The sequence below is a fragment of the Rana temporaria genome, chromosome 4, assembly GCF_905171775.1.
Source record: "Rana temporaria chromosome 4, aRanTem1.1, whole genome shotgun sequence".
NCBI lineage: Eukaryota > Metazoa > Chordata > Amphibia > Anura > Ranidae > Rana > Rana temporaria.
In genome coordinates this window covers 415396669-415422889 of record NC_053492.1, presented here as the reverse complement: position 1 = coordinate 415422889, position 26221 = coordinate 415396669, and the positions used below count along the sequence as shown (strand labels likewise).

Genomic DNA, 26221 nt, shown 5'->3' with positions numbered 1-26221 from the left:
CCAAGCAAAACATGACTTAGTACTTGGTGGAGAAACCCTTGTTGGCAATCACAGAGGTAAGACGTTTCTTGTAGTTAGTTACCAGGTTTGCACACATCTCAGGAGGGATTTTGGTCCAATCTAAATCTTTAAGGTTTCTTAGCTGTCTCTTGGCAACTTGAAGGTTCCAGCTTCCTGCATACATTTTCTATAGGGTCTGGTCTGGAGAGTGACTAGGCCACTCCATGACCTTAATGCGCTTCTTCCTCAGCCACTCTTTTTGTTGCCTTGGCGGTACCTTTTGGGTCATTGTCATGCTGGAAGACCCATCTTCAGTGTTCTGACTGAAGGAAGAAGGTTCTCGTCTAAGATTTTACAATACATGGCCCCATCCATTGGCCCCTCAATGCGGCAAAGTCGGCCTGTACCTTTAGCAGAGAAACAGCCTCAAAACATCATGTTTCTACCTATGTGCTTGACTATACAGTAGAGATGGTGTTCTTAGGTCATAGTCAGCATTTTCTTCCTCCAAACACGGTGAGTCAAGTTAATGCCAAAGAGCTCAATTTTGGTCTGATCTGACCACAGCACTTTCTCCCAATCCTTCTCTGAATAATTTAGATGTGTATTCTCATGACTGTGCTTGTGCATTCTTGAGGAGAGGGACTAGAGGTGTTCCCGTTGGATCAGAGGGGGGTGGGGGTCACCCGTACATGTCACTGGGTAACCCTGCAGCGGTTGTAGCGATGAGGCCCTTGTCCCCATCAACATGGGAACATCCTCCACATGTTGAGGGCATGTGGCCTGGTACGGTTCAGGAGGGGGTCGCGCCCTCTCTCCCCCCCCCCCTCCTTTTTTGCGACCGGCCAGGTTGTGTGCTCGAATAAGTGTCTGGTATGGATTTTTGGGGGGAACCCCACGCCATTTTTTTAAAAATGTTGGCGCAAAGTTCCCCTTAAAATCCATACCAGACCTGAAGGGTCTGGTATGGATTTTGAGGGGGACCCCTACACCGTTTAAAAAAAAAATGACGCAGGGTTTCCGTTAATATCCATACCAGACCCGAAGGGGGGGGGGAGTCCCATGGCCTTTTTTTCCCAAGACTTTTATCTTTATTGCCGGGACCCGACTATTCATTATAGCCGTTTTAAATGACCTTTTTTCCTTTTAGAAATGTCATTTTGTGCAGGGACTGTTCTAAACACTGGACAAATGTGCCACTTTACAGGCATACTATAGGCACCCACAGGTACAAAATTTAAAGGAATATTTCACATAATTTTTTCACTTTAAGCATTATTAAAATCACTGCTCCCAAAATAAATTCAGTTTTTAAAACTTTTTTTGCATTGATACATGTCCCCTGGGGTAGGACCCAGGTCCCCAAACACTTTTTATGACAATACCATACATATAAGCCTTTAAAATTGGCATTTTGATTTCTCCCATAGACTTTTAAAGGGTGTTCCGCTGCTTTTGAATTTGCCACGAACACCCCAAGTTGTTCTCTATTCGGCGAACACCCGATGTTCGAGTCAAACTTACATTCGACTTGAGCATCGGGCTCATCCCTAGTGGTCAGTGTAGGCAGGAGATCAGTCTGACACTGCTCTCGTCTGGAGAAACCACCAACAACGTCGGGAGATTCCTCAGGGTTCCTCTGAAGCCCAGTTGAGAAAGGCTTCCCTCTGTACTCTGCCTTTCCTGTTCTTCTGAAAATGCTAGTTGTCTGGAAGTCTAGGTTAGAAACCTAGCATGTGAAATGTCCTATTCTTCATAATTAGTCCAGCTCATTTCCTCCAAAATTACTGCAGCTAGATTTTCTTTGCAACAGCCAAGCAAATAGTATTTTGGATGTGGTTAGTAGTGCCAACCACCACATTTATCTGATGACAGTCAGGTTTCCTTTCCTTGCCTGTGACTCTGCAGGATTTCTTACACAATGTTACGTTTGCAGCAGGTTTCTGAAAACTGTGGAAAAACCTGATTCGCAGTGTTGAATGGTTTATCTTTGTATGACATCCTGCAACGTCATTGTCTCAGATGCTGGTGAGTCACATGACCAACCTTTCTAGTATATATACTTCTGGAGCTATGAAAAGCTACCAGGAAACAAATACTGTGTGTCAGCCTGTCTCAATCTTCTATCGCTTGGTATATTAGTGTGATCAGTGTGTTGTAGGTTAAATTAAATAGTGCTTTTTCTTAATCATGAAATGAAGCAAATACAAAATAGCCCAAAAGAACCCCATAGAGAGTAAAAACTGTAGTGAACCCTTGTGGCCAGTGTGGATGCAATCCCTTACATTGGTGGTCAGTGTAGATGTGCCGCTTACATTGTTGGTCAGAGTTGATCTGACCCTTGAATTGGTGGCGAGTGTTGATGTGACCCTTACATCGGTGTAGATGTGACCCTTAGATTGGTGGTCAGTGTAGATGTGACCATTACCACTGAACACCAATGTAAGGGTTAGATCAACACTGACCACCAATGGTGGTCAGTGTTGATCTGACCCTTACATTGGTGTTCAGTGTAGATGTGACCCTTACATTGGAGGTCAGTATAGATGTGACCCTTACATTCTTTTCAGTGTAGATGTGACCCCTACATTGTTGGTCAATGTAGATTTGCCCCTTACATTCTTGGTCAGTGTAAATGCACCCCTTACACTAGTGGTCAGTGTAGATGTGACCTTTATATTCTTGGTCAGTGTAGATGTGATCCTTACATTGGTGGCCAGTGTGGATACAACCCCTTACATTGGTGGTCAGTGTAGATGTGACCCTTACATTGGTGGTCAGTGTAGATGTGACCCTTACATTGGTGATCAGTGCAGATGTGACCCTTACATTGGTGATCAGTGCAGATGTGACCCTTACATTGGTGATCGGTGTAGATGTGACCCTTGCATTGGTGGTCGGTGTAGATGTGACCCCTACATTGGTGGTCAGTGCAGATGTTACTCTTAAATTAGTGGTCAGTGTAGATGTGACCCATACATAGATGGTCAGCGTTGCTCTGACCCTTACATTGGTGATCAGTATAGATGTGACCCCTACATTGTTAATCGGTGTAGATGTGACCCTTACATTGTTGGTCAGTGTAAATGTGCCCCTTACATTAGTGGTCAGGGTAGATGTGTCCATTATAGTCTTGGTCAGTGTAGATGCGATCCTTACATTGGTGGTCAGTGTAGATGCGACACCTTACATTGGTGGTCAGTGTAGATGTGACCCATACATTGGTGGTCAGTGTAGATGTGACCCTTACATTGGTGGTCTGTGTAGAGGTGGCCCCCACACATTGGTAACCAGTGTGGTAGCAGCTCCTTACATTGGCAGTCAGGGTAGATGTGATCACTGACGGCCTGTCCATAAGGGGCGCAGGGGCACTGCCACCCCAAAGTTAATCGCCAGCCCCCATGTTCATATTCCTAGAACGATTTATTTAAAAAAAAAGATAGTATGACATTTTTTAACATCCTAAAAGTAAAAAAATGTCATAATATAGTTTATTTAAAAATAAATCGTTCTACTGTGCAGGGATAAAAGCTGTCTATTAGCTCAATAATTTTTTATCAAGCACTTGATTGCAGCCTAAGGCTCTAATTGGCTTGTTTAATGTTGTCCTCTCTGCTCCCCGAAACCCTCCCACTTTTGACTTTAGCGAATGAAATTCGCCATTGTGTCACTGGAGGCTACAGGTAGGGACCTGGACTTGTTTGCGCAACTCCCAAAAAAATGATCACCAGCCGCCACTGGATGTGACCCAATCATTGGCGAATAGTGTATATGTGCCTCTTGGTGCTCTGTGTAGACACAAACCTATACATAGGCATGCAAAAGAAAACTACCAGCCCAACTCACCAACCAGTCTGCAACCAACCAAATTATCCTGTCTAACAGTATGTGTTAAAAACAGGGGTTTAGTTGGCACACATTTGCAAACACATATATAAGCTGCAGAGCCGCTCCAAGGCACCCCAATATTTCAAAATACAACAATAATACTGCGCATGTAAGAAGATAATTTGGTGTCATAAAAAGCAGTACCATAAAAGTGAAATATTGCCACAAAAAAATAAATAAAGGTTGCGCTACAATAATTGATATTAAAATTACTGTTTTTTTTTTTAAATAAACAGTCCAGAACAAGAAGTCTCTCAAATGGACCATATGGTCAAATGTCAAACTGTATTATTCAACTGTGGATAAGGTTATACAATCCCAAGTTTACACACCCCCACCACAATAGGTTGGACTCTTACCAGAGAGCCTGGACCCTTTATTACGAAGGGTCAAACAGGCTTGATGAATATGTCCCAGTAGAAGTCCTTTTGTTGACGAAACCAGTCGGGCTGAGCTATATGTTTCTGTTTTCGCGCATTTTACATGTTTGGTTGTTCTGTGGCGGCCGCCTTCCTTTTTTACTATGGATACGTGTAAGTGCAATACTTTATATTAAATGCAAGCTTTAAGAGGTTTTATATTATCCGGTGTTTTATGTTCTATTTGGATCGGACTACACAATCGCAATCAGTCCCCTGGATGCTCTGGAGCTGTTCCTGACATGGTTCCTTTGTACATCCCCTGCTAATGACCCCTACCGGGATATTTTTTTGTTTCAATATTTTTTATTAAGGCATTTTCAATCTCCACACAACAAAACGGAACAAATGAAATCGTATAAGGAAGCCATATTATCAAAAACAGTATAAAACATACACAGAACGTATCCACGACTGTAATATATATGGTGGTAGTCTACGTATACAATGTAGAATTCTCAGTAGATTTCACCATTCGGCATACACAGTAGTATGCCAATCAATCAGAAGTCAGTTAACAAAACACATGTCAAGGCCAACGAAATTCAAGGCAGTAATTGAACAATCAAATGCGTGGAAAGGCAGAACAGTATTATCATCGATAAAAATGAATAAATTAAAACGAATTACAGGGGCCCAACACCATTCCCAATATATAGAATATCAGGTTAGGTATTGGGACCGCGTGTCAAAGATACAGGTATTCCAAACCTATTACTATAAGTTAAGCAAGGAAAATAAATGTAGTAAAATCAAAAGAAGAAGAAGAAAAAAAAAAAAAAAAAAAACATAAATGGTATGAGGGGGAAAGTATCTCCGTGCCAGCCAATGAAACATCCGATATCTAGATCAGAAGAGACCTAGGATCATATGACAAATAGTTGATCCATGGATCCCAGACAGCTTTGAAGAAATCTAGTTTGTCATGAAGGATAGCAGTCATATGTTCGTTGAGCATGATCCAGGAGAGTTTGTTTTTAAGGTGGTCGAATGGGAGCATGGCCGACCTCCACGATTTTGCTATAACCATTCTAGCTGAAATAAATATAAATCTTATAAGGCATTTTTGAGGTCTAGAGGCGTTTTTCACATCACACCCCAGCAGCGATTGTTTCGGAGATTTAATTAAATTAATTTCAGTAAGAGTATATATAAAATTATAAACTCTGATCCAATAGCGCCTCACTCTGGGGCATTTCCACCATATGTGGTACATTGTTCCCTCAAGTCCACATCCACGGAAGCAAAGAGGAGAAGCATCAGGTACAAAGGAAGCCAGTCTAAAGGGAACCATGTACCACCTCAAGAGTATTTTGTAATTCGCTTCGATTATTGAAGTGTTCATAAGCGAACGTGATGCCCCCTGAGCCAATTTGAACCAGTCCGAAAGCTCAATACTTTCCTGGATATCCTCATCCCATTTTACCATATATTTCAATCTAACTGAAGAAGCTGTCAAAATAGAGTAAATATTTGAAATAAGACCTTGCATACTGTCGAATTTACGACATAAATATTCCATTTTTGACAGTGACGTTAAATTGGAATCACATGGCAAGGTTTCCAAAAAACGTTTTATTAGATCATAATTACATCTTTCAGAAATTGGAATATGAAAACGTTCCTCCAGGATATTATAACGTAGCATTCCACCAGTATCACAGACGTCCGCAATGCGTATCAGACCTTTATTTTTCCACCATTCAAAATTATTGTGAACAAGTCCCGGCGCAAATTTTCTGTTCCCAAAAATAGGCGCCATCGGGGAGTGAAGAGATCTAAATTTATATGTTCTGGACAATCTATCCCAGATATTAAGAGATAGCGATAAAGTTGGGCATAATATCGGCGGCCTATCACCAGGTGGCAACCAAAGCATGTGTGATAAAGACATACCTCTACATGCGTGGCTTTCCAATTCCATCCAGATAGGACCGGGGCGTGAAGAGTGTGATCTAGTCAATTGTGCCAGTATTGCAGCATAGTAATATTTGATTAAATCAGGAGCGCCCAGACCCCCATAAGCCTTGGGAGTAAGTAGGGTATGTTTATCTACTCTAGGTTTCTTATTCCCCCATATATACGAAATAACTCTGGATTGAAAAGCTTTGAGGTCTGATTGAACTAATGCCACCGGAAGTGAGCGGAAATAGTATAATAATTTTGGGAGGATATTCATCTTGATAGAAAATAATCTACCCAGCCATGACGGTGGATGAAATAACCATTTGTCCAAATCAGCCCTAAGTTTTTTAAATAGAGCAGGGTAGTTCTGGGAATACAACGTGCGTATAGATGGAGTGATGTTGATCCCCAAATATGGGAGGGAATCCGTATGCCAATTAAAGGAGAATGATTGCTTAAGTGAGGAGATCGTGGCATCGTCCAATGAAATATTCAAGGCTTGAGATTTTTCCTGATTAACAGTTAGGCCAGAAATAGAGGAAAATAATGCAAGAATAATATTCAAATTTGGAAGAGTAGTGATTGGTGAAGATATCAGCATTAGGATGTCATCTGCAAAAAGGACACATTTATGCTCACTGATACCACATTTAATACCCAAAATATCTGGAGAAGATCGAATTTTGATTGCTAGTGGTTCCAGGGCCAGGACAAAGAGTAGTGGCGACAAAGGACAACCCTGTCTCGTTCCCCTATGAATCAGAATGGGATCGGAGGAATATCCACCAACCATCAAGGATGCCGAAGGGGAGTTATACAGCATTTGAAGAATAGTCAAAAATCGTGACTCAAAACCAAATTTATGTAAAATATAGAAAAGATAATCCCAAGATAGGGAATCGAATGCCTTGTGCATATCTAATGACAAAAGCATGCCCTTCCGTGGTTCCCCAGCATCCCAATTAGAATGGACCGCAGATATAACATCTATAACCCTTCTAATTTGATCGGTAGTCTGTCTACCCGGGACAAATCCCGCCTGGTCTGGGTGTATATATTGAACCAAAAAAGAATTAAGTCTCGAGGCCAAAATTTTTGTCATTATTTTCAAGTCCGAGTTAATTAAAGAAATAGGGCGATAGTTAGCACAGAGTCCCAGGTCTTTACCCGCTTTAGGGATAATATGTATATAAGCCTTGTTCTCCTGGGTAGGAAGGGGATCTCCACATCTAATAGCATTAAAAAATTTACATAGATGGGGGATCAAGACTTCCTTGAATTTATGATAATAGTGACCAGAAAACCCATCGGGGCCTGGGGCTGTAGAGGGATTTATACATTTTATCGCTGAACCTATCTCGTCTTCAGAAAATTCACGGTCCATCAGCTCCGAGTGTTCCCGCGCCAGTTTGGGCAAAGAAATTTGGTCAAGAAAACGGTCCGCCATGTCTCGGTCAAAAGTCGCTGGCTTACTATATAAAGTCGAGTAAAAATTCCTAAACTCGTTCAAAATGAGTTTAGGATTTTGGGTTGGATTCCCATTACAAATTCTAAGCTTGGGCAATGCTGGAGTATAAGAGCGAGGGACCAATTTCCTAGCCAATAATCTAGTAGGTTTATCCCCCATTGTGTAGAATTTATGGCGAGTCCACCTCAAATTTTTTTCCGCCCATGTGGTTAGACTTAAATTTAGTGACAACCTAGCCTCATCGATTTTAGGTCTAATATCAACCTGTGGAGAATTTTTCTGTTCAGATAGTAGATCAAGTAACATTTTTTCTTTATCCGAAATCACCATGTTCCTAGCTTTTTTTATTCTGGACGCTACTTGAATCAGTTTACCACGAATGGCAGATTTATGGGCTGCCCAGTTAATGATCGGTGAAGTGTCTTGAGGTAAGTTTTCACTGAAAAAATTTCGTATTTCTTTTTCCACTTCTACCACTACAATAGGATCACTCAGCAAAGACGCATTGAGACGCCAGGGGGATGGGCCCGGCCGTCTCCATAAATTGGAAAGAGACATTAGTACCGGATCATGATCCGACCATGGCGTTGACAGAATCTTAGCCGAATTCACAAAAGGAACCAGTGCCGAATTCACAAATATATGGTCAATTCGTGAATAAGTGCCATGCACATGTGAGAAGTGGGAATAATCTCTAGCAGAGGGATTATTCTCCCTCCAGGCATCGATCAGATCATTACTATGAAGCAATCGTGCAAATTTAATACTGTTTTTAGGCACATGTTTTAATTGAGGCCTATCAGGAGAGGATTTATCGAGCATTTGGTCCAGTGGCAAATTGCTGTCCCCACCTAAAAGAAGTTGACCCTGGACCAATGGAAGTAGTTTCGAGAGCATAGTAAAAAAAAACTCCAATTGGTTAGAGTTGGGAGCATAATACGAAATGAACGAGACCGGTTGGTCATTAATATGACCCACCACCAGAACATATCTGCCCATGTCGTCTCTAATGACGGAAGTAGAAGTAAAAGGCATATTGCGTGAGAAACATATAGCCACCCCTCTTTTTTTCTCCTCGCCTGACGATAAATAAAATTGTGGATAATGAGCACTAAGATACTTAGGAGCAGATTCTTTGGAAAAACGGGTTTCCTGTAACATCAGGACATCCGCCTTCTGTCTATGGTAGTAATGGAATGCCTTATTCCTTTTTAGGGGCGAGTTAAACCCTTGTACGTTATGCGTTAATATAGAATATTTAGATTGAGAAATCCTAGACATTTAATACCTGTATAATGCAGCTATCTTGATATCGGAGGTGAGAATTCCGATGTCGATCCATTAGCATGGTCACGGAGATAGGGACAAAAAAAATAAAAAAAAGCAACTAAAAAAGAAAAAAAAGAACATAAAATAAGAGAAAAAAATAAGGAAAAAAGTACCTACAATCCAGTACATGGTGCAAACAGAAAAGCACATAAACAATTAGTTGGGACAAAGCCCATACCAGGCTACCAGCCTGGAAAAAAGGGTGTGACGTTGTCTCCATCTCAAGGAAAGGGACGATATTTTCATCAAGCCTGTTTGACCCTTGTAATAAAGGGTCCAGATTCTCTGGTAAGAGTCCACCCCAATATTTCTACAATCCTATTTGTAGTACATTTACGAGAGCCTCCATAGAAGAAGCAAATGCATTCTAATGGATAGATAGGGGGTAGGTGAGCCTGGGGGTAGCCCCCCTCTCCTTAAAGGATCACTAAAGGAAACATTTTTTTTAGCTAAATAGCTTCCTTTACCTTACTGCAGTCCTGGTTTCATGTCCTCATTGTTTGTTTTTGCTTTGAAGTAGCTGTAATTCTGCTGTGATCTCCACACTTCCTGGTTGTCTGGCTCCTTATAACCACAGTACTGGGAGCTTTTCACGGTGGTCTAAGCTGTCATTGCTGTGTGTCTAAAACTCCTCAGAACCAATCAGATTCATTTAAAAAAAAAAACACTGCCCTGGATTTGTTTGTTTTTGTTCTGTGGGTCTCTTTACTTCACAAAAACATGAAACCAGTTTAAAACCGAAAGTGAAACTAGAGGCACATTATATGATTGAATTTAATCTATTTTTAATCATTTTTAAAAGGAATTAGTTAACTTTTATGTCTCTCTATACCCTGTAAACAGTCATTTCAGCAAAACATTTTTTTCCTTTAGTGACCCTTTAAAGGCACAGGGGCACGCTGGACACCCAGCATATAGCACTATGGCAGCAAATGTGTCCAGTGTGTCTCCTCACCAATATTACATCAGTAACAAACAACTGGCCACTGCCCCCACCTACAGCTGTACTCTGCCTTTCCTGTTCTTCTGGAAATGCTAGTTGCCTGAATGTCTAAGTCAGGAAACTAGCATGTGAAATTACATATTCTATATAATTAGTCCAACTAATTTCCTCCAAAAATTACTGCAGCCAGATGTTCTGTGTAACAGTCAGGTTTCCTTTCCCTGCCCGTGACTTAGTGCTGAATTTCTATTAGTAAGGTAGCAATTTCTGACTTATCCAGCCAAGGGAGCAGTTTGGGATTTTTTTTTGTTGTTTTTAACAATTTTATCACTGGAAAGTTGCCAGTGACTGTATTGCTAGTGTGACATGACTCTAGTGATTGGTCCATCTATTGGTGAGGCACATGACAAAGTGCTATTTGCATATTGGCGCTCCTTGACGCACGCTACACAATGAATTTTAAAGTATATGTAAGCCCTAACTGAATTATATTTAGTTTGCCAAATGAGTGAGTAAGTAACTTGTATAGCGCTGCAAATGCGAACTAAATCACCTCAAGGCGCTTTTTCCAGCCAGTCTCGGCCTTGTGTCTTGAGAAGAGATGGGTCTTAAGCTTCTTCCTGAAGGCCCGATGGTTTTCTTCCATGCGGATGTCTTTGAGTAGAGCGTTCCATAGCCATGGTCCTTGGACTGCGAATCTTCGTTCTCCTTTTGATTTGTAGCGGGTCTTGGGGATGTGGAGGAGGTTTTGGTTAGTTGATCGGAGGGGGCGGCTCAGGGTGAAGTGCTTTATTTTCTCGCATAAGTATTGCGGAGCATTTCCTTGTGTGCATTTGTGAGTGAGGCAGAGGGTCTTGAAAGTAACCCAATCCTTCACGGGTAGCCAGTGGAGGGTCCTCAGGAACGGGGTGATCGATTCCCAGGGTTTTTCTCCCGTTACCAGTCTGGCTGCTGTGTTCTGGACGACTTGTAGACGTGAATCACTGTGTATCATAAACAACTGGCATGTTTTTTTTTTTTCAAATAAAATACTTATTTTCACCTTCTTTTCATCCTTTGTTGCATCGCAATGCTGCTGATCTCCGGCTCTTTGCAGCCGTTTTTTTCTATGTGTATTCAGTTCAAGGATGGCTGAATGGCATTTCTCAAGGTTGGTATTGGTAACAATAGTGAACCATATATGTTAAAACCATTTGTAGTCTCCATTGGAAGCCATTGTGACAGGTGACAACACATGAGAATATCTGGGAGACAGGGACAGTGTGTTGTCACCAGCAGGATTGGCAATTCTAATTAATTATATGAGGATTTAGTAACTGGGTTTACATATACAATAATTATGGCTTTGTTGTCAAGCTGAAAATTATAATTAACGTTATTGCATTGTTAAAATTGACACGACTCAGCAGGGCACGAAAGAAACTCATTCTTGCCAATAAACAAAACATACTGCTTCTGAGCTCACTCATGTGTTCTAATGCCAAGCTTAAGTACACTGGTTCAGTAGAATTGTGTTTTTTTTAGATCATTTTAAAGTGGACCTGTAATTTTCACTTCAATTGAGTAAATAAGGCACATATTAGATTAGAATTTATTTATTTTGGCAAAAAAAAAAAAAAACACTTTACCCCCCCCAAGCTTCTTTGTTAGGCCTAGGCAAACTATTGGGTATATTGTGGATGCTTGATATCATTAGAGACTGCAGACGGTCTTCTTTTCTAGTTGGTCAGACACTCTTTGGGGGACTTGCGGCAAGATAAGAGAATTACCGCATGTTTGGCTAATATCTTGCGTTAACAGTTCTTAAAGTGAAATTAAACCTGGTCATTAAAAATAAGAAAAAAATAAAGAAAAATGGCCCCCAGGAGCTGTGTGCCATAATGTCATAGAATGCACAATATATTAGGGCAGACCTACTTGGCAAGTGATACTTTCAGCAAAGAGTTGTCATGGGCGCTTCCCTCTTGTTCTGGTCTTCCTTCTAGGTTTGGACTCTTCAGCCACTTGATTGGCTGGGCTTTAATTACTAGACATGTGCATTCGTTTTCGTCCGAATGCATTTTCGTCCGAATTTCAGGTATTTTCGTTATCGTTTTAACAAACGATAACGAAAGCACAGAGAACGAAAACCGAAAGATCCGACATAAACAAATGCTTTATTTTCGTTTTCGTTGCGGTCGAATGTGCCTAACCTTAACTCTATTAGTCCAATATTATTCGACATAGAGAGAAAAGATTCGACATAGAGAGAAAAGATTCGACATAGAGAGAAAAGATTCGACATAGAGAGACATGAAGATTCGACATAGAGAGACATGACGAGTCAAACTTTTTTTTTTTTTTTTTTAAAGATTCTGTCGAATCTTCTTTTTTTTTTTTTAGAACAACATAAGCCTTCAATGACAGATTCGACCTTAATTTGGATTTTCGGACGAATGCATTTTTTTTTTTACTGAAAAACGAAATAAATAAAAACAAATTTTGGGAGTAACTAAATAAATGTATTTTTCAGGCGAAAACAAAATTACGAAACAAAATATTTCAGTGTGCACATGTCTATTAATTACCTTTTTTTTCTGCCCATGTGCCCAGGAGTCACATCATCATAGCACAGAGAGGTTCCACCAATGTATGCTGAGCTGCACTTGTACGGCTCAGTGTATATTTAATACTGACAATAAGGGAGAAGCAGTTTTGACAGAAGAGACCAATAGGGTCTCTTCTATCATAACATTTCTTCCTTTTTTTTTTTTTTTTTTTTAATCCCCATGTTAATTCAAGTTAGACACCGTTGTAGTTAGTCCAAGCTGCCCTCAGTGGGGTTGCAAAGGAGCTCAGTAAAGGTAAAAGCAGGCACTTTAGGTTTTCAACCACAAAGCTTGAGGTGAAGGCAAAGTAGACCTAAAAGGCAAGTTCTTTCTATTCCATACTGCCCCTTGCCCCCTCCCCCTTTACAAAACCGTCCACCAAAGTTGAAGTTCAGTATATATTTTTGTCTGTATAAAACACATTAACCTGAGCTACCTTCCATCTCTGTGCAGGTTAACAGCAGCAGCTGCTACTGAGAAAAGTTGCACCACTCATCTGCTCTCTCTGCCATTCACAGAACTCATATTACCTCTCACACAATGCATTCTGTATATGCAGGAGGAGCAGTAGAATGACAGAATCTCCTCCACTCATTCCCAGAACAGGATGCATTGTGGGAGTGTAGTAATAGTTGCAATATAAAAGGCAGAGTGGGCAGAAGTGGATGGACGAGCGGCGCAACTTTTCTCAGTAGCAGCTACTGCTGTTCACCTTCGCAGAAATGGAAGACAGCCGTTCAGGGTAGTATCCGGTGGCTGTGGAGGAGACATTACAGGGAAGTTTTTTAGCATAAGCAACCAGATGCAGGGAATGGGATACACACCAGTGCACATAACTAATGGGTTTGGCACTGTATCCATAAAAAATATACTAAACTTCAACTTTAAAGCTGTAAAAAAAAGGCACAAAAGGGAGAAAATATACTTACCCGGGGAGCGACATCACCATCCTTCGGGTGAGAATCCTAAGTATCTCTTATCTTGTATAAAGAAGAAGCTCTAGAACAGCACAGGGGCATTTTGTCATAAGATTCCCAAGATCTCACTGGAAGTATTGTAACATCACCTTCGCCTTGACCCAGTCACAGAGATGCGTGGCACTTTAACGGTGCCTAATTATATGATTTTATGAGATTGAACAAAGAAAAATTAAATAAGTTATATAAAAATATATAACGTTTATTCATAAATTACATAGCATTAAAAAAAAAGGGAAAGAGAATACAACGCAGTGCACTCTCTCCTTGTCACCAACTTGCAGTCCTACATGTTTCACCTGATTAAGGCTTAAAAAAAGGCTAATATGCAAGTTATTGTTCTAAAAAGTGTTTGTGGACCTGTGTCCTGTCCCAGGGGACATGTATCAATGCAAAAAAAAGTTTTAAAAACGTCCGTTTTTTTCGGGAGCAGTGAATTTAATAATGCTTAAAGTGAAACATTAGAAGTGAAATATTCCTTTAAAGTAAGCATGTGAAATAGCGCATGTTTCCCGTACTTAGAACTGTCTCTGCACAGTGTCATTTCTGAAGGAAAAAAAAGTCATTTAAAACCGGACTCGTGGCTATAATGAATTGTCGGCTCCCGGCAATTCAGAGAGAATTCATTCATAAAAAAAAAAAGCGTGGGGTCCCCCCAAATTCAATAACCAGGCACTTCAGGTCTGGTATGGATATTAAGGGGAACCCCGCCATCAATTTAAAAACAATTCTTATATTGGTGAGGCGGGCCAGGATCTGGGGGTCCCCTTTGTTAAAGGGGTCTTCCAGATTCTGATAAGCCCCCCGCCCACAGACCCCCACAACCACCGGCCAGGGTTGTGGGGATGAGGCCCTTGTCCCCATCAACATGGTGACATCCTCCCCATGTTGAGGGCATGTGGCCTTGTACGGTTCAGGAGAGGGGGGACGCTCTCTGTCCCCCCCTCTTTTCTGCGGCCGGCCAGGTTACGCGCTCGGATAAGGGGTCTGGTGTGGATTTTTGGGGGAACTCCACGGCATTTTTTTTTTTTTTGGGGTGGAGTTCCCCTTAAAATCCACACCAGACCTGAAGAGTCTGGAATGGATATTTGGGGGGAACCCCACGTCATTTTTTTTTAAATTGACGGCGGGGTTCCTCTTAATATCCATACCCCAGACCTGAAGGACCTGGTAATTGAATTTGGGGGGACCCCCACACTTTTTTTTTTATGAATGAATTCTCTCTGAATTGCCGGGAGCCGACAATTCATTATAGCCGCGAGTCTGGTTTAAATTACTTTTTTTCTTTCAGAAATGACACTTTGTGCAGAGACAGTTCTAAGTACGGGAAACATGCGCTATTTCACAGGCATGCTATACACCCCCCCCCTAGGTACAAAATTTAAAGGAATATTTCACTTTTATTGTTGCACTTTAAGCATTATTAAATTCACTTCTCCCGAAAAAACGGACGCTTTTTTTAAAAAAAATTTTTGCATTGATACATGTCCCCTGGGGCAGGACCCAGGTCCACAAACACTTTTTAGGACAATAACTTTAAAATTAGCCCTTTAGATTTCAAACGTTCGAGTCCCATAGACTTTAACGGGGTTCTAAAGTTCACACGAATGTTTGGTGTGTTCGCAAGTTCTGGTGCGAACCGAACAGGGGGGTGTTCGGCTCATCCCTACTTGTATGATAATTTCTGATTGATCGCTTCATGTTCAAAGTTGCCTAATCCATAACCTACTTTGAGGCCTTGTTCACATCTCCTACCATAGTGCGTTTTTTTACGCCTTTGCAGCATGTTTTTGGAGCAGCGCCATTCTGCTCCAAAAACACGCCAAAGAAGCACTAAATGAAGTGTGCTTGACTGCTACACGTGTGGGGTGACAATAAAAAATAATCGCACCAACAGTGCATTTGCAGAAACATGGGCAGCGACACTTGTTTCTGCTAAGCTGAGATGTGAACGGAGCCAGACATGATAGTTTGTAGTTGTTTATTAAAGTAATTATTCTCCTACCTATTCTTGATCCAGATGTAACACTATACCAATATTGCAATGCAGTAGAACAGCTCCAGGTTGGAATGGATCTGTGTTTATCTATTTTTCACAAGGGTCATAGTAGATCTATATGTGTCTCTATGCTAGACAAGACTTGTTTCCATATACACCACAACTACTTATAGCCCAAGGGACTTTGTGAGTCACATGACAGAAAATGTATTTTGTTTCCATACATTTTCCTCATACTCTGAATTCCACCAAGGGATGACAGTCTGTTGTCAGGTGAACAGACTGGATTACACTATGCTTGCATAGGGGACGTCCATTTAAACTGTGACAAACTTGGTTCATTCTTGGGTAATTAGGTGAAGGGTATTTGTGATAATCTTCCAAGTTCCTATTATCCAGGATTATTAAAACACATGTTAATTACAGTATTCCTTTTCAGGGCATTTGGACAAACATCAAGAGCTGGAGGATATGGTGGCGGCGTTCCTCAACGTAGAGATGGCAATGGTCTTCAGTATGGGCTTTGCCACAAACTCTACAAATATTCCGGCACTTGTTGGGAAGGTAATTATTTATATTTCTGTGCTTGACAATGGAATATTTAGCAAATTCTGCTGTGTTGGTAATAATTGTGTATTCTTTATGTACAAATCACATGCTCTTAGGCTTAAGACGGTCAGTTACGCCTCATGTACACAGCCCAGGGCATCTGCCCACCTCTCCTACACACCTTTCCTCCTGGCAAAAAAACCCAAAACACTTGATGCTTGTAAATGTCTATCCAGGTGTGTCTAGGCATGTCATGTGCTTGGGCATTAATTAATTTCATTGATCAGAATAATCATTTATTCTGGCCATTAAAATTCAATAATGCTGAAGTGTTGAGGCACCTAACATTAATGCACATTTAGACTTGTGTACGTGCAGCAAGCGTTTTCCTGCCAAAACGCTGCTGCTTGTCGCGCGGGCAGTGAGTTTTTTTTCATTCCTCTAAATGCCCTGCCTCTAAATACCTATGTGTGTCCAGACACATAGGCTAACGTGAGCTATTTAGAGGCAGAATATATATATACAGTACAGACCAAAAGTTTGGACACACCTTCTCATTCAAAGAGTTTTCTTTATTTTCATGACTATGAAAATTGTAGATTCACACTGAAGGCATCAAAACTATGAATTGACACATGTGGAATTATACATAACAAAAAAGTGTGAAACAACTGAAAATATATTTCATATTCTAGGTTGTTCAAAGTAGCCACCTTTTGCTTTGATTACTGCTTGGCACACTCTTGGCATTCTCTCAATGAGCTTCAAGAGGTAGTCACCTGGTGCAGCACCCCATCACTCTCCTTCTTGGTCAAATAGCCCTTACACAGCCTGGAGGTGTTGAAAAATAAATGATGGTCCAACTAAACGCAAACCGGATGGAATAGCATGCCGCTGCAAGATGCTGTGGTAGCCATGCTGGTTCAGTATGCCTTCAATTTTCATTAAATACCCAACAGTGTCACCAGCAAAGCACCCCCACACCATCACACCTCCTCCTCCATGCTTCACGGTGGGAACCAGGCATGTAGAGTCCATCCGTTCACCTTTTCTGCGTCGCACAAAGACATGGGGGTTGGAACCAAAAATCTCAAGTTTGGACTCATCAGACCAAAGCACAGATTTCCACTGGTCTAATGTCCATTCCTTGTGTTCTTTAGCCCAAACAAGTCTCTTCTGCTTGTTGCCTTTCTTTAGCAGTGGTTTCCTAGCAGATATTCTACCATGAAGGCCTGATTCACACAGTCTCCTCTTAACCACTTAAGGACCGGACCAATATGCTGCTAAATGACCCAAGGGGTTTTTACAATTTGGCACTGCGTCGCTTTAACAGACAATTGCGCGGTCGTGCGACGTGGCTCCCAAACAAAATTGGCGTCCTTTTTTCCCCACAAATAGAGCTTTCTTTTGGTGGTATTTGATCACCTCTGCGGTTTTTATTTTTTGCGCTATAAACAAAAATAGAGCAACAATTTTGAAAAAAATGCAATATTTTTTACTTGTTGCTATAATAAATATCCCCCAAAAACATATATAAAAATTTATTTTTTCCTCAGTTTAGGCCGATATGTATTCTTCTACCTATTTTTGGTAAAAAAAATTGCAATAAGCGTTTATCGATTGGTTTGCGCAAAATTTATAGCATTTACACAATAGGGGATAGTTTTAGTATTATTTTTTTTTTTTACTACTAATGGCGGCGATCAGCGATTTTTTTCGTGACTGCGACATTATGGCGGACACTTCAGACAATTTTTACACATTTTTGGGACCGTTGTCATTTTCACAGCAAAAAATGCATTTAAATTGCATTGTTTATTGTGAAAATTACAGTTGCAGTTTGGGAGTTAACCACAGGGGGCGCTGTAGGAGTTAGGGTTCACCTAGTGTGTGTTTACAACTGTAGGGGGGTGTGGCTGTAGGTCTGACGTCATCGATTGTGTCTTCCCTATAAAAGGGATCACTCGATCGATGCAGCGCCACAGTGAAGCACGGGGAAGCCGTGTTTACATACGGCTCTCCCCGTTCTTCAGCTCCGGGGAGCGATCGCGACGGGGCGGCTATAAACGAATAGCCGCGCCGTCGTCCCGGATTGCTCCTGAAGCCACGGGGACTGCCGCAAGTACCGGGGGGGGGGGGGGGGGTCCCGATCGGACCCCCAACCTACGTCTAGGCAGGCACGTACAGGTACGTTGATGTGCCTGTCCGCGCCATTCTGCCGACGTAAATGTACATGCGGCGGTCCGGAAGTGGTTAACAGTTCTAGAGATGGGTCTGCTGCAAAAGGTGGCTACTTTGAAGAACCATGAATATGAAATATATTTTCAGTTGTTTCACACTTTTTTGTTATGTATAATTCCACATGTGTTAATTCATAGTTTTGATGCCTTCAGTGTGAATCTACAATTTTCATAGTCATGAAAATAAAGAAAACTCTGTGTGTTACACCGAGCCGATATCACTTTTTTAAGACAGAGTACAAGTACCGATTACTTTTTTTAAAGTACTCGCCGATATTGATTACTGATACTTTTTTTTTCGTGTGTCATGTGACAGTGGCACTAATATGCAGCACCGATGACGTGTGGACTGTGTATTTTTATTTTTTTATTATTATTATTTACAATTTTTTTTTTTTTTTTTTTTTTTTACAATGCTTCTTTTTTTGAGGGGGTGGGAGAGGAGTGGATGTTTTTTTTTTTTTTTTACAATATAACCTTTTTTAAATAGCAGTTTTTGAAATACTCAGACCAGCCCGTCTGGTACCAACAACCATGGCACGTTCAAAGTCACTTCCCTTCCCCATTTTGATGCTCGAATTTGAACTTCAGCTAGTCGTCTTCACCACGTCCTAGATGCCTAAATGCATTGAGTTGCTGCCATGCGATTGGCTGATTAGCAGTTTGTGTTACCAAGCAATTGAACAGATGTACCTAATAAAGTGGCCGGTGAGTGTGTTGTATGTGTGTTATTTGTTTTGTTGCAGAGTTCTGCATTTATTTAGAGCGTTTGGTTTGCCTGCTGTCTGTTATTTTAAGAATTAGTGAATGTACTTGTCTATAATTGCTTTCTGCAGGTAGGATTAAAGAGAAAACCAGGGATGTTAATGTCTGTTTATTCCATAATCCATCCAACAAGTCAAACATCAGCTTTGTGTTTACATCCCTATTACCTAGTAATACGTCGGTGTGACCAAGCCGTGCTTGTCGGCAATCTCTCGAGCACACGCTCGGCTACCAGGGAAATCTCTGCTATATTTTTAGATGGATATCCCCAGATGACACCATTCTAACTGCACCACACGTGCTCCTTCTACACTACCTTTTCACTTCGCTGCAAACAAAGCAATTCTTTTTGAATTGAAGAAGATCTGAGCATTTCTAAAGATAATTGGATATTAAAGGTTTGCATTCCAGCTCAGAGCGAGTTCTCAGGGGCAGCATAAGCCTGTAGCGTAGGTCAAGTCTCAGGTTTGCCAACCCATATCATTCCTTTTTTTTTATTATTTAAAACTGAATTCCAGGTATTGTTAAAAACACTTTGCCTGGCACTTTAAATGGAGCAGCTCGCCAAACGCAGATATATGTCGGCAGCATGGCACGGGCAGGCAAAAGGATGTACCTGTGCGTCCCCCTTAAGAAGCGGTTGTTGCGTGTTGCGGTTGTCCCGCGGACTCGATCACAGCAAAAAATGCATTTAAATTGCATTGTTTATTGCATACCCGCGATCGTCTTATGGAGAGGTAGAACGGAAGATGTTAGTGTAAACGCATCATCTCCCCGTTCTGCCTAGTGACACGGTCACTGATCGTGTTCACTGTCATCGGGAACACGATCAGTGACGTGTCACAGCAAGCCACGCCCCTCCTACAGTAAGAATCACTCCTTAGGCCTCGTACACACGATAGGTTAACCAGAGGACAACGGTCTGAAGGACCTATGAAGCTGACTGATGGTCCGTCGTGCCTACACACCATCAGTTAAAAAACGATCGTGTCAGAACGCGGTGACGCAAGACACAATGACGTGCTGAAAAAAACGAAGTTCAATGCTTCCAAGCATGCGTCGACTTGATTCTGAGCATGCGTGGATTTTTAAACCGTTGGTTGTGCCTACTAACGATCATTTTTTTCCCATTGGTTAGGAATCCATAGGTTAATTTTAAAGCAAGTTGGCTTTTTTCTAACCTAAGGTTAAATAACCTATGGGGCCCACACATTGGTTTGGACCAATGAAAACGGTCCATCAGACCGTTGTCCTCAGGTTAACCTATCGTGTGTACGAGGCCTTAGGGAACACTTAACCCCTACAGCCCCACCTAGTGGTTAACCCCTTCACTGCCAGTGTCATTTTCACAGTAACCAGTGCATTTTTTTAGCACTGATCGCTGTAAAAATGACAATGGTCCCAAAAATGTCAAAAGTGTCTGATGTGTCCGCCATAATGTCGCAGTCAGGATAGAAATCGCAGATCGCCGCCATTACTAGTAAAAAAAAAAAAATTAATAAAAATGCTATAAAACTACCCCCTATTTTGTAGACGCTATAACTTTTGTGCAAACCAATCAATAAACGCTTATTGCGATTTTTTTTTTTTTTACCAAAAATATGTAGAAGAATACGTATCGGCCTAAATTGAGGAAAAAAATAGTTTTTTTATATATTTTTTGGGGGATATTTATTATAGCAAAAACTAAAAAATATTGCATTTTTTTTAAAATTGTCGCTCTATTTTTGTTTATAGCGCGAAAAATAAAAAGGTCATCAAATACCACCAAAAGAAAGGTCTATTTGTGGGGAAAAAAGACGTCGATTTTGTTTGGGAGCCACATCGCACGACCGCGCAATTGTCAGTTAAATCGACGCAGTGCCGAATCGCAAAAAGTGGCCTGGTCCTTTAGCTTCAAAATCGTCCGGGGCTTAAGTGGTTAATGCATAATACTTGCCTTCAATTGGCTGCTGTTCCACATGCTCCATCAAAAGTTTTGTCTGCCAGAAGATGGAACTCCTCTTCCAGGTTTAACCACTTCAGCCCCGAAAGATTTTATCCCCTTCCTGGCAATTGCATGGTCGTGCGATGTTGTACCCAAATGAAATTTGCGTCCTTGGAGCTTTCTTTTGGAGGTATTTGATCACCTCTTCGGTTTTTATTTTTTGCGCTATAAACAAAAAAAGAGTGACAATTTTGAAAAAAATATATATATATTTTTTGCTATAATAAATATCCCCCAAATTAAAAAAAAAAATTCTTCATCAGTTTAGGCCAATATATATTCTTTTACGTATTTTTATTTTATTTCTATTATTAATGGCAGTGATCTGTGATTTTTAGCGGTACTGCAACATTGCAACGGACAGATTGGACACTTTTGACACTTTTTTGGGATAGTGACAATTATACAGCGACAGTGCCATAAAAATGCACTGATTACTGTGTAAATGTCACTGGCAGGGAAGGGGTTAATACTAGTTTCACTTTAAGCATTATTAAAATCGCTGCTCCTGAGAAAACGGGCGTTTAAAAAAAATATATATTTGCATTGATACATGTCCCCTGGGGCAGGACCCAGGTCCCCAAACACTTTTTATGACAATAACTTGCATGTTAACTTTCAAAATTTGCACTTTTGATTTCTCCCATAGACTTTTAAAGGGTGTTTTCAGCGGCTTTCGAATTTGCAGAGAACACCCCAAATTGTTCGCTATTCGGCGAACGGGCGAACAGCCAATGTTCGGGTCGAACATAAAGCTTATCCCTACTCATTAATGGTGTAGAAGGAACAGTGCCTTGTATCAGTGGGAGGAATAGTGTCCCAAGGGCTTGATAAAGGCAAGCAAAGGGCCACATTTGGCCCCACGTGCCACAGTTTGGAGACCACTGGCTTAGGTTACTGGTGTTAAATTAGTTTTCTATATTGTTACATGTGTCAGATGTGGACCTAGTGAAGTAGTCTATCTAAAGATACATTGCATATATATTTTTTACATTGAGGTTGAGCTCAGTCTGCTTTTTATTTCCCTTTTTCTCATGTATAAATGCACCGACAAATTCCTCACAATATAACTTAATTTAACTTCATCCTTAAAGAGGAAGAAAACCCAGTTGAAAAAAAAAAAAAACACCACCTGCAAGACAAAGGCATAATGAGCTAGTATGTATAGCATACTAGCTCATTATGTAATACCTCAGATCGAAGCCCCCGCAGCCGTCCTCTTCCAACGTTCGGGCAGCCGACATCTTGCCCGGGGATAACTTCCGGGTATCACGACTCCGGCGCTGTGATTGGTCGGAGCCACGATGACATCACTCCCACGCATGCGCACGGGAGCCGCCAGTGATGGCACGGCCTCAATCAGAAACGGCACGCTACAGTGTGCATGCGCCGTGATTTTAGTAAATATCTCCTAAACCCTGGAGGTTTAGGAGATATTTCAAGCAGGTAAGCCTTAATCTAGGATTACCTGTAGGTTAAAGTGGTTGTAAAGGGTTTACAACCACTTTAAAAAGTTTTTCCTTATTTCTAATTTTTTCTCTCCACCCCCCCCCCCCCCCCTCCTATTCTATCTTGAGGGCAAATGTTATCTCCTTCTTTCCTTTATTTGCATTGCTGTGCATTGCAATCTACTGCACAGTGCATTGGGGTTCGGTTCACAATGAATTGCACCATAATACACCACACACAGAGGTGGTTTGTTGACATGTATTTCAGCAACATCTGCTGATGCAACACACAAGTGTGAATGGGCCATGACATTTTTACGTTACTCTATAATACTGCAACAAAGTTGGTTAAAAAAAAAAAAAAAAAAGGAAGACTATAGGTTTCAAAGAGAATATCCAATCTTCAGTATCCAACATGAGATGATGTAAAATGTTTGTTTTCTGCAGCGAGGTTCCCTTTAACCAAGTGAATCCCTAATGAGACATAAACAACTCTATTATAAATTGCACTAATTAGTGACAACACTGCCAGGCAGAGTTTTCCCAGCAAGCCCAGTGATGTCTGTAGAGACTTAGGAAAAATGACTAAGCATAAGAAAATAGCTCTTCTAATGAAAACAGATTACTGTATTTCTAGATAATACATGGTTTCAAAAGTGCAGTATACAGTATATACTGTGAACACATAATGTGTTATGTCATGCAACAGCAAAGCTTTACTTTCATTTTAAAATATCTAGAAGAATATACGATATCCATGTTATACTGAGATATTCATGCATTTGCAAGTGTCTCAGGGAAATTCGTCCTTCTTCAAGTTTAAATTTTAATCTGATTGGCAAAGCAGACTAATGCCGCGTACACACGGTCATTTTTCGGCATGTAAAAAACGTTGTTTTAAAAAAATGTAATTTAAAATGATCGTGTGTGGGCTTCACATAATTTTTCGGCTTCTGAAAAACGACAATTTTTTTTTTTCGAGCATGCTGCATTTTTTAACAAAGTTTTTTGGGTTGTAAAAAATGATTGTGTGTGGGCTAAAACGACGTTAAAAAACCAGCGCATGCTCAGAAGCAAGTTATGAGACGGGAGCGCTCGTTCTAGTAAAACTACCGTTCATAATGGAGTAAGCGCATTCATCACGCTGTAACAGACAGAAAAGCGCAAATCGTCTTTTACTAACACGGAATCAGCTAAAGCAGCCTCAAGGGTGGCGTCATCCGCATGGAACCCCCCCTTCATAGTGCCGTCGTACGTGTTGTACATCACTGCGCTTTGCTAGAGCATTTTTAAAAAACGATGGTGTGTGGGCAACATCGTTTTAATGATGAAGTTGGAAAAACGTTGTTTTTTTTCATGCCGAAAAATGATCATGTGTACGCGGCATAAGATGCAGAATCACACTTTTACTTCAAGTGGTTGTAAACCCTTACATATGCTCTGTGAAGTGACTGGCCTCAGGTAATCCACAGAGATGTACATGATTATCTGCAGTTCTCTCTTCTCTATATGCAAAGTCCAGATTTTATAAAGCGTTCAGAAAAAAGGGGGCAGAGAGCTGAAGTTACACACTGGAGAACTTTGAGAGTTCCAGTACACAGGAACAGAGCTGAGGATGTCAATCTGCTAAAGCTCCCTCCCCTGTCACCTGTTTTCTCTTGGTGTCAGGAAAACTTGTCAGAATTGATTTATGCTGATAACAGAGGAATGAAGCTGCAGACAGAAATTACACTTAGTGCTCCTAATTGAGACAAATACACACAATAGAGGGACATGCCTTTTTATATGTCTGAGGTTTACAATCTCTTTAAAGCAGAACTCCAGGTTTAAACGAAAAATGAAATAATTTTGGCTTAAAAGTTTAATTTCACTCTCTTGAATTGGTCCACTGCGGGCTTTTAGTCTTGTTCTTAGTTAAATAACATCCAGCGTCATTCAGTCCACTTCCCGTGAGCCCAGGCAACAGGGTTTCTTCACCACAGAGCCTGGACTAACGGTATAATACTGCAGAAGTCACCATTGACATCAGGGTTGCTTTCAGCAGTATTGAAGATTGCCAACCCCTGATGTTGGCGCTAAAGAGGGAGGTTTAAGTTAAAGGGGTTGTAAAGGTAAAACATGTTTTCCCTAAATAGCTTCCTTTACCTTAGTGCAGTCCTCCTTCACTTACCTCATCCATCGATTTTGTTTTTAAATGTCCTTATTTCTTTTGAGAAACCCTCACGTCCTGTTCTGTCTGTAACTCCACACAGTAATGTGAGGCTTTCTCCCTGGTGTGGAGAAAGCCTCTTGAGGGGGGAGGCGGTGAGCAGGAGGGTCAGGATGCTCTCTACTTTGCAGATAGAGAAAGGAGCTGTGTGTTAGTGGGAATCCTGACACCCCTGCTCGCCCCCTCAAGAGGCTTTTTCCACACCAGGAAGAAAGCCTCACATTACAGTGTGTAGTTACAGACAGAAGAACAGGAAGTGAGGATTTCTCAGAAGAAATAAGGACATTTAAAAGCAAAATCGAAGGATGAGGTAAGGGAAGGAAGACTGCACTAAGGTAAAGGAAGCTATTTAGGGAAAACATTTTTTATCTTTGCAACCCCTTTAAGTATAAGAAGAATTGGGAAAAAAATTATGTGGAAAAGGGGTTGTCAGGTGGGGGAGATTTGAAAAACTGGATATGTACTGTATACAGTATATATTGCAGTTTTACCAGGCTAGATAAGTCGTGTTAGATTTTTTTTTATTCAGTCTAAGTACATTTTCTGCAAATATACAGAATAGTTTTTGATCTTGGCTGAAATGCAGTGTTCTAGTAACATCCTGTGAATTGAGACGGAATCTTAAACAGTGTTGCCTTCCTTCCAAGCTATCTTCTCTTGTTATGGTGAGGAGGAGAGGAGGACATGTTTGTATACCAGATCAAGAGCTGCTTTAAACTGACAGCGCTGTTCCTCCTTCGATAGAGTGGTTTGGGTGAGGGTTGTCACTAGGGCTGCAATTAATGATTATTTTCATAATCGATTATTTGGCCGATTATTGTTTTGATTAATCGGTTAATAACCTTTAAAAAAAGTGTATAAGATGACTCCCTAATTATCCAGCTAAAATTTTGGTTTTGGGATATACTCGCCGTATAAGACGACCCCCTTCCCCCCTCACTGTGCCATTGCATGCCTCTGAAATAGATTGAAACCCCCTCACTGTTTCATTGCATGCCTCGCTGTTTTATTGCATACCTCAGTGTACCATTGCATGCCTCACTGTGCCATTGCATGCCTCACTGTGCCATTGCATGCCTTACTGTGCCATTGCATGCCTCACTGTTTCATTGCATGCCTCACTGTGCCATTGCATTCCTCATTGTGTCATTGCATGCCTCACTTCGACGATCTCCATACCTTAAAATACAGAGTCAAAGGTAAAAGTAAAAGGCAGAGTCAGTCAGACTGCGGGCGTCCATTATTCAAAAGCTGCGCCTCCTCCTCGTCCTGTTCCGTGATAGGCAGAACACTCAGTTTCCCAGCAGAGCCTGTGTTCAGTGTTCTGCCTATCACGGACATCGTCTCGTCCTAGGCCTCGGATGAGACAACGTTCCACCTATCACGGAACAGCACGAGGAGGAGGCGCGACTTTTGAACAATGGACGCCCGCAGTCTGACTGACTCTGCATCCGGCATATAAGACGAGCCCTGATTTTTTAGGCATATTTTTAAGTATAAAAGGTCG

General features: G+C 41.1%; 1 protein-coding gene across 1 annotated transcript in view; it reads left to right on the top strand.

Annotated features, from left to right (window-relative positions):
• LOC120937800 (serine palmitoyltransferase 3-like) overlaps nucleotides 1-26221 on the top strand; it is a 211917-nt gene that overhangs the window by 78124 nt on the left and 107572 nt on the right. Inside the window, exon 5 of the mRNA XM_040351291.1 lies at nucleotides 15956-16080. Coding sequence (XP_040207225.1) covers nucleotides 15956-16080 — 125 coding nt within the window. The remainder of the gene's footprint in view (nucleotides 1-15955; nucleotides 16081-26221) is intronic.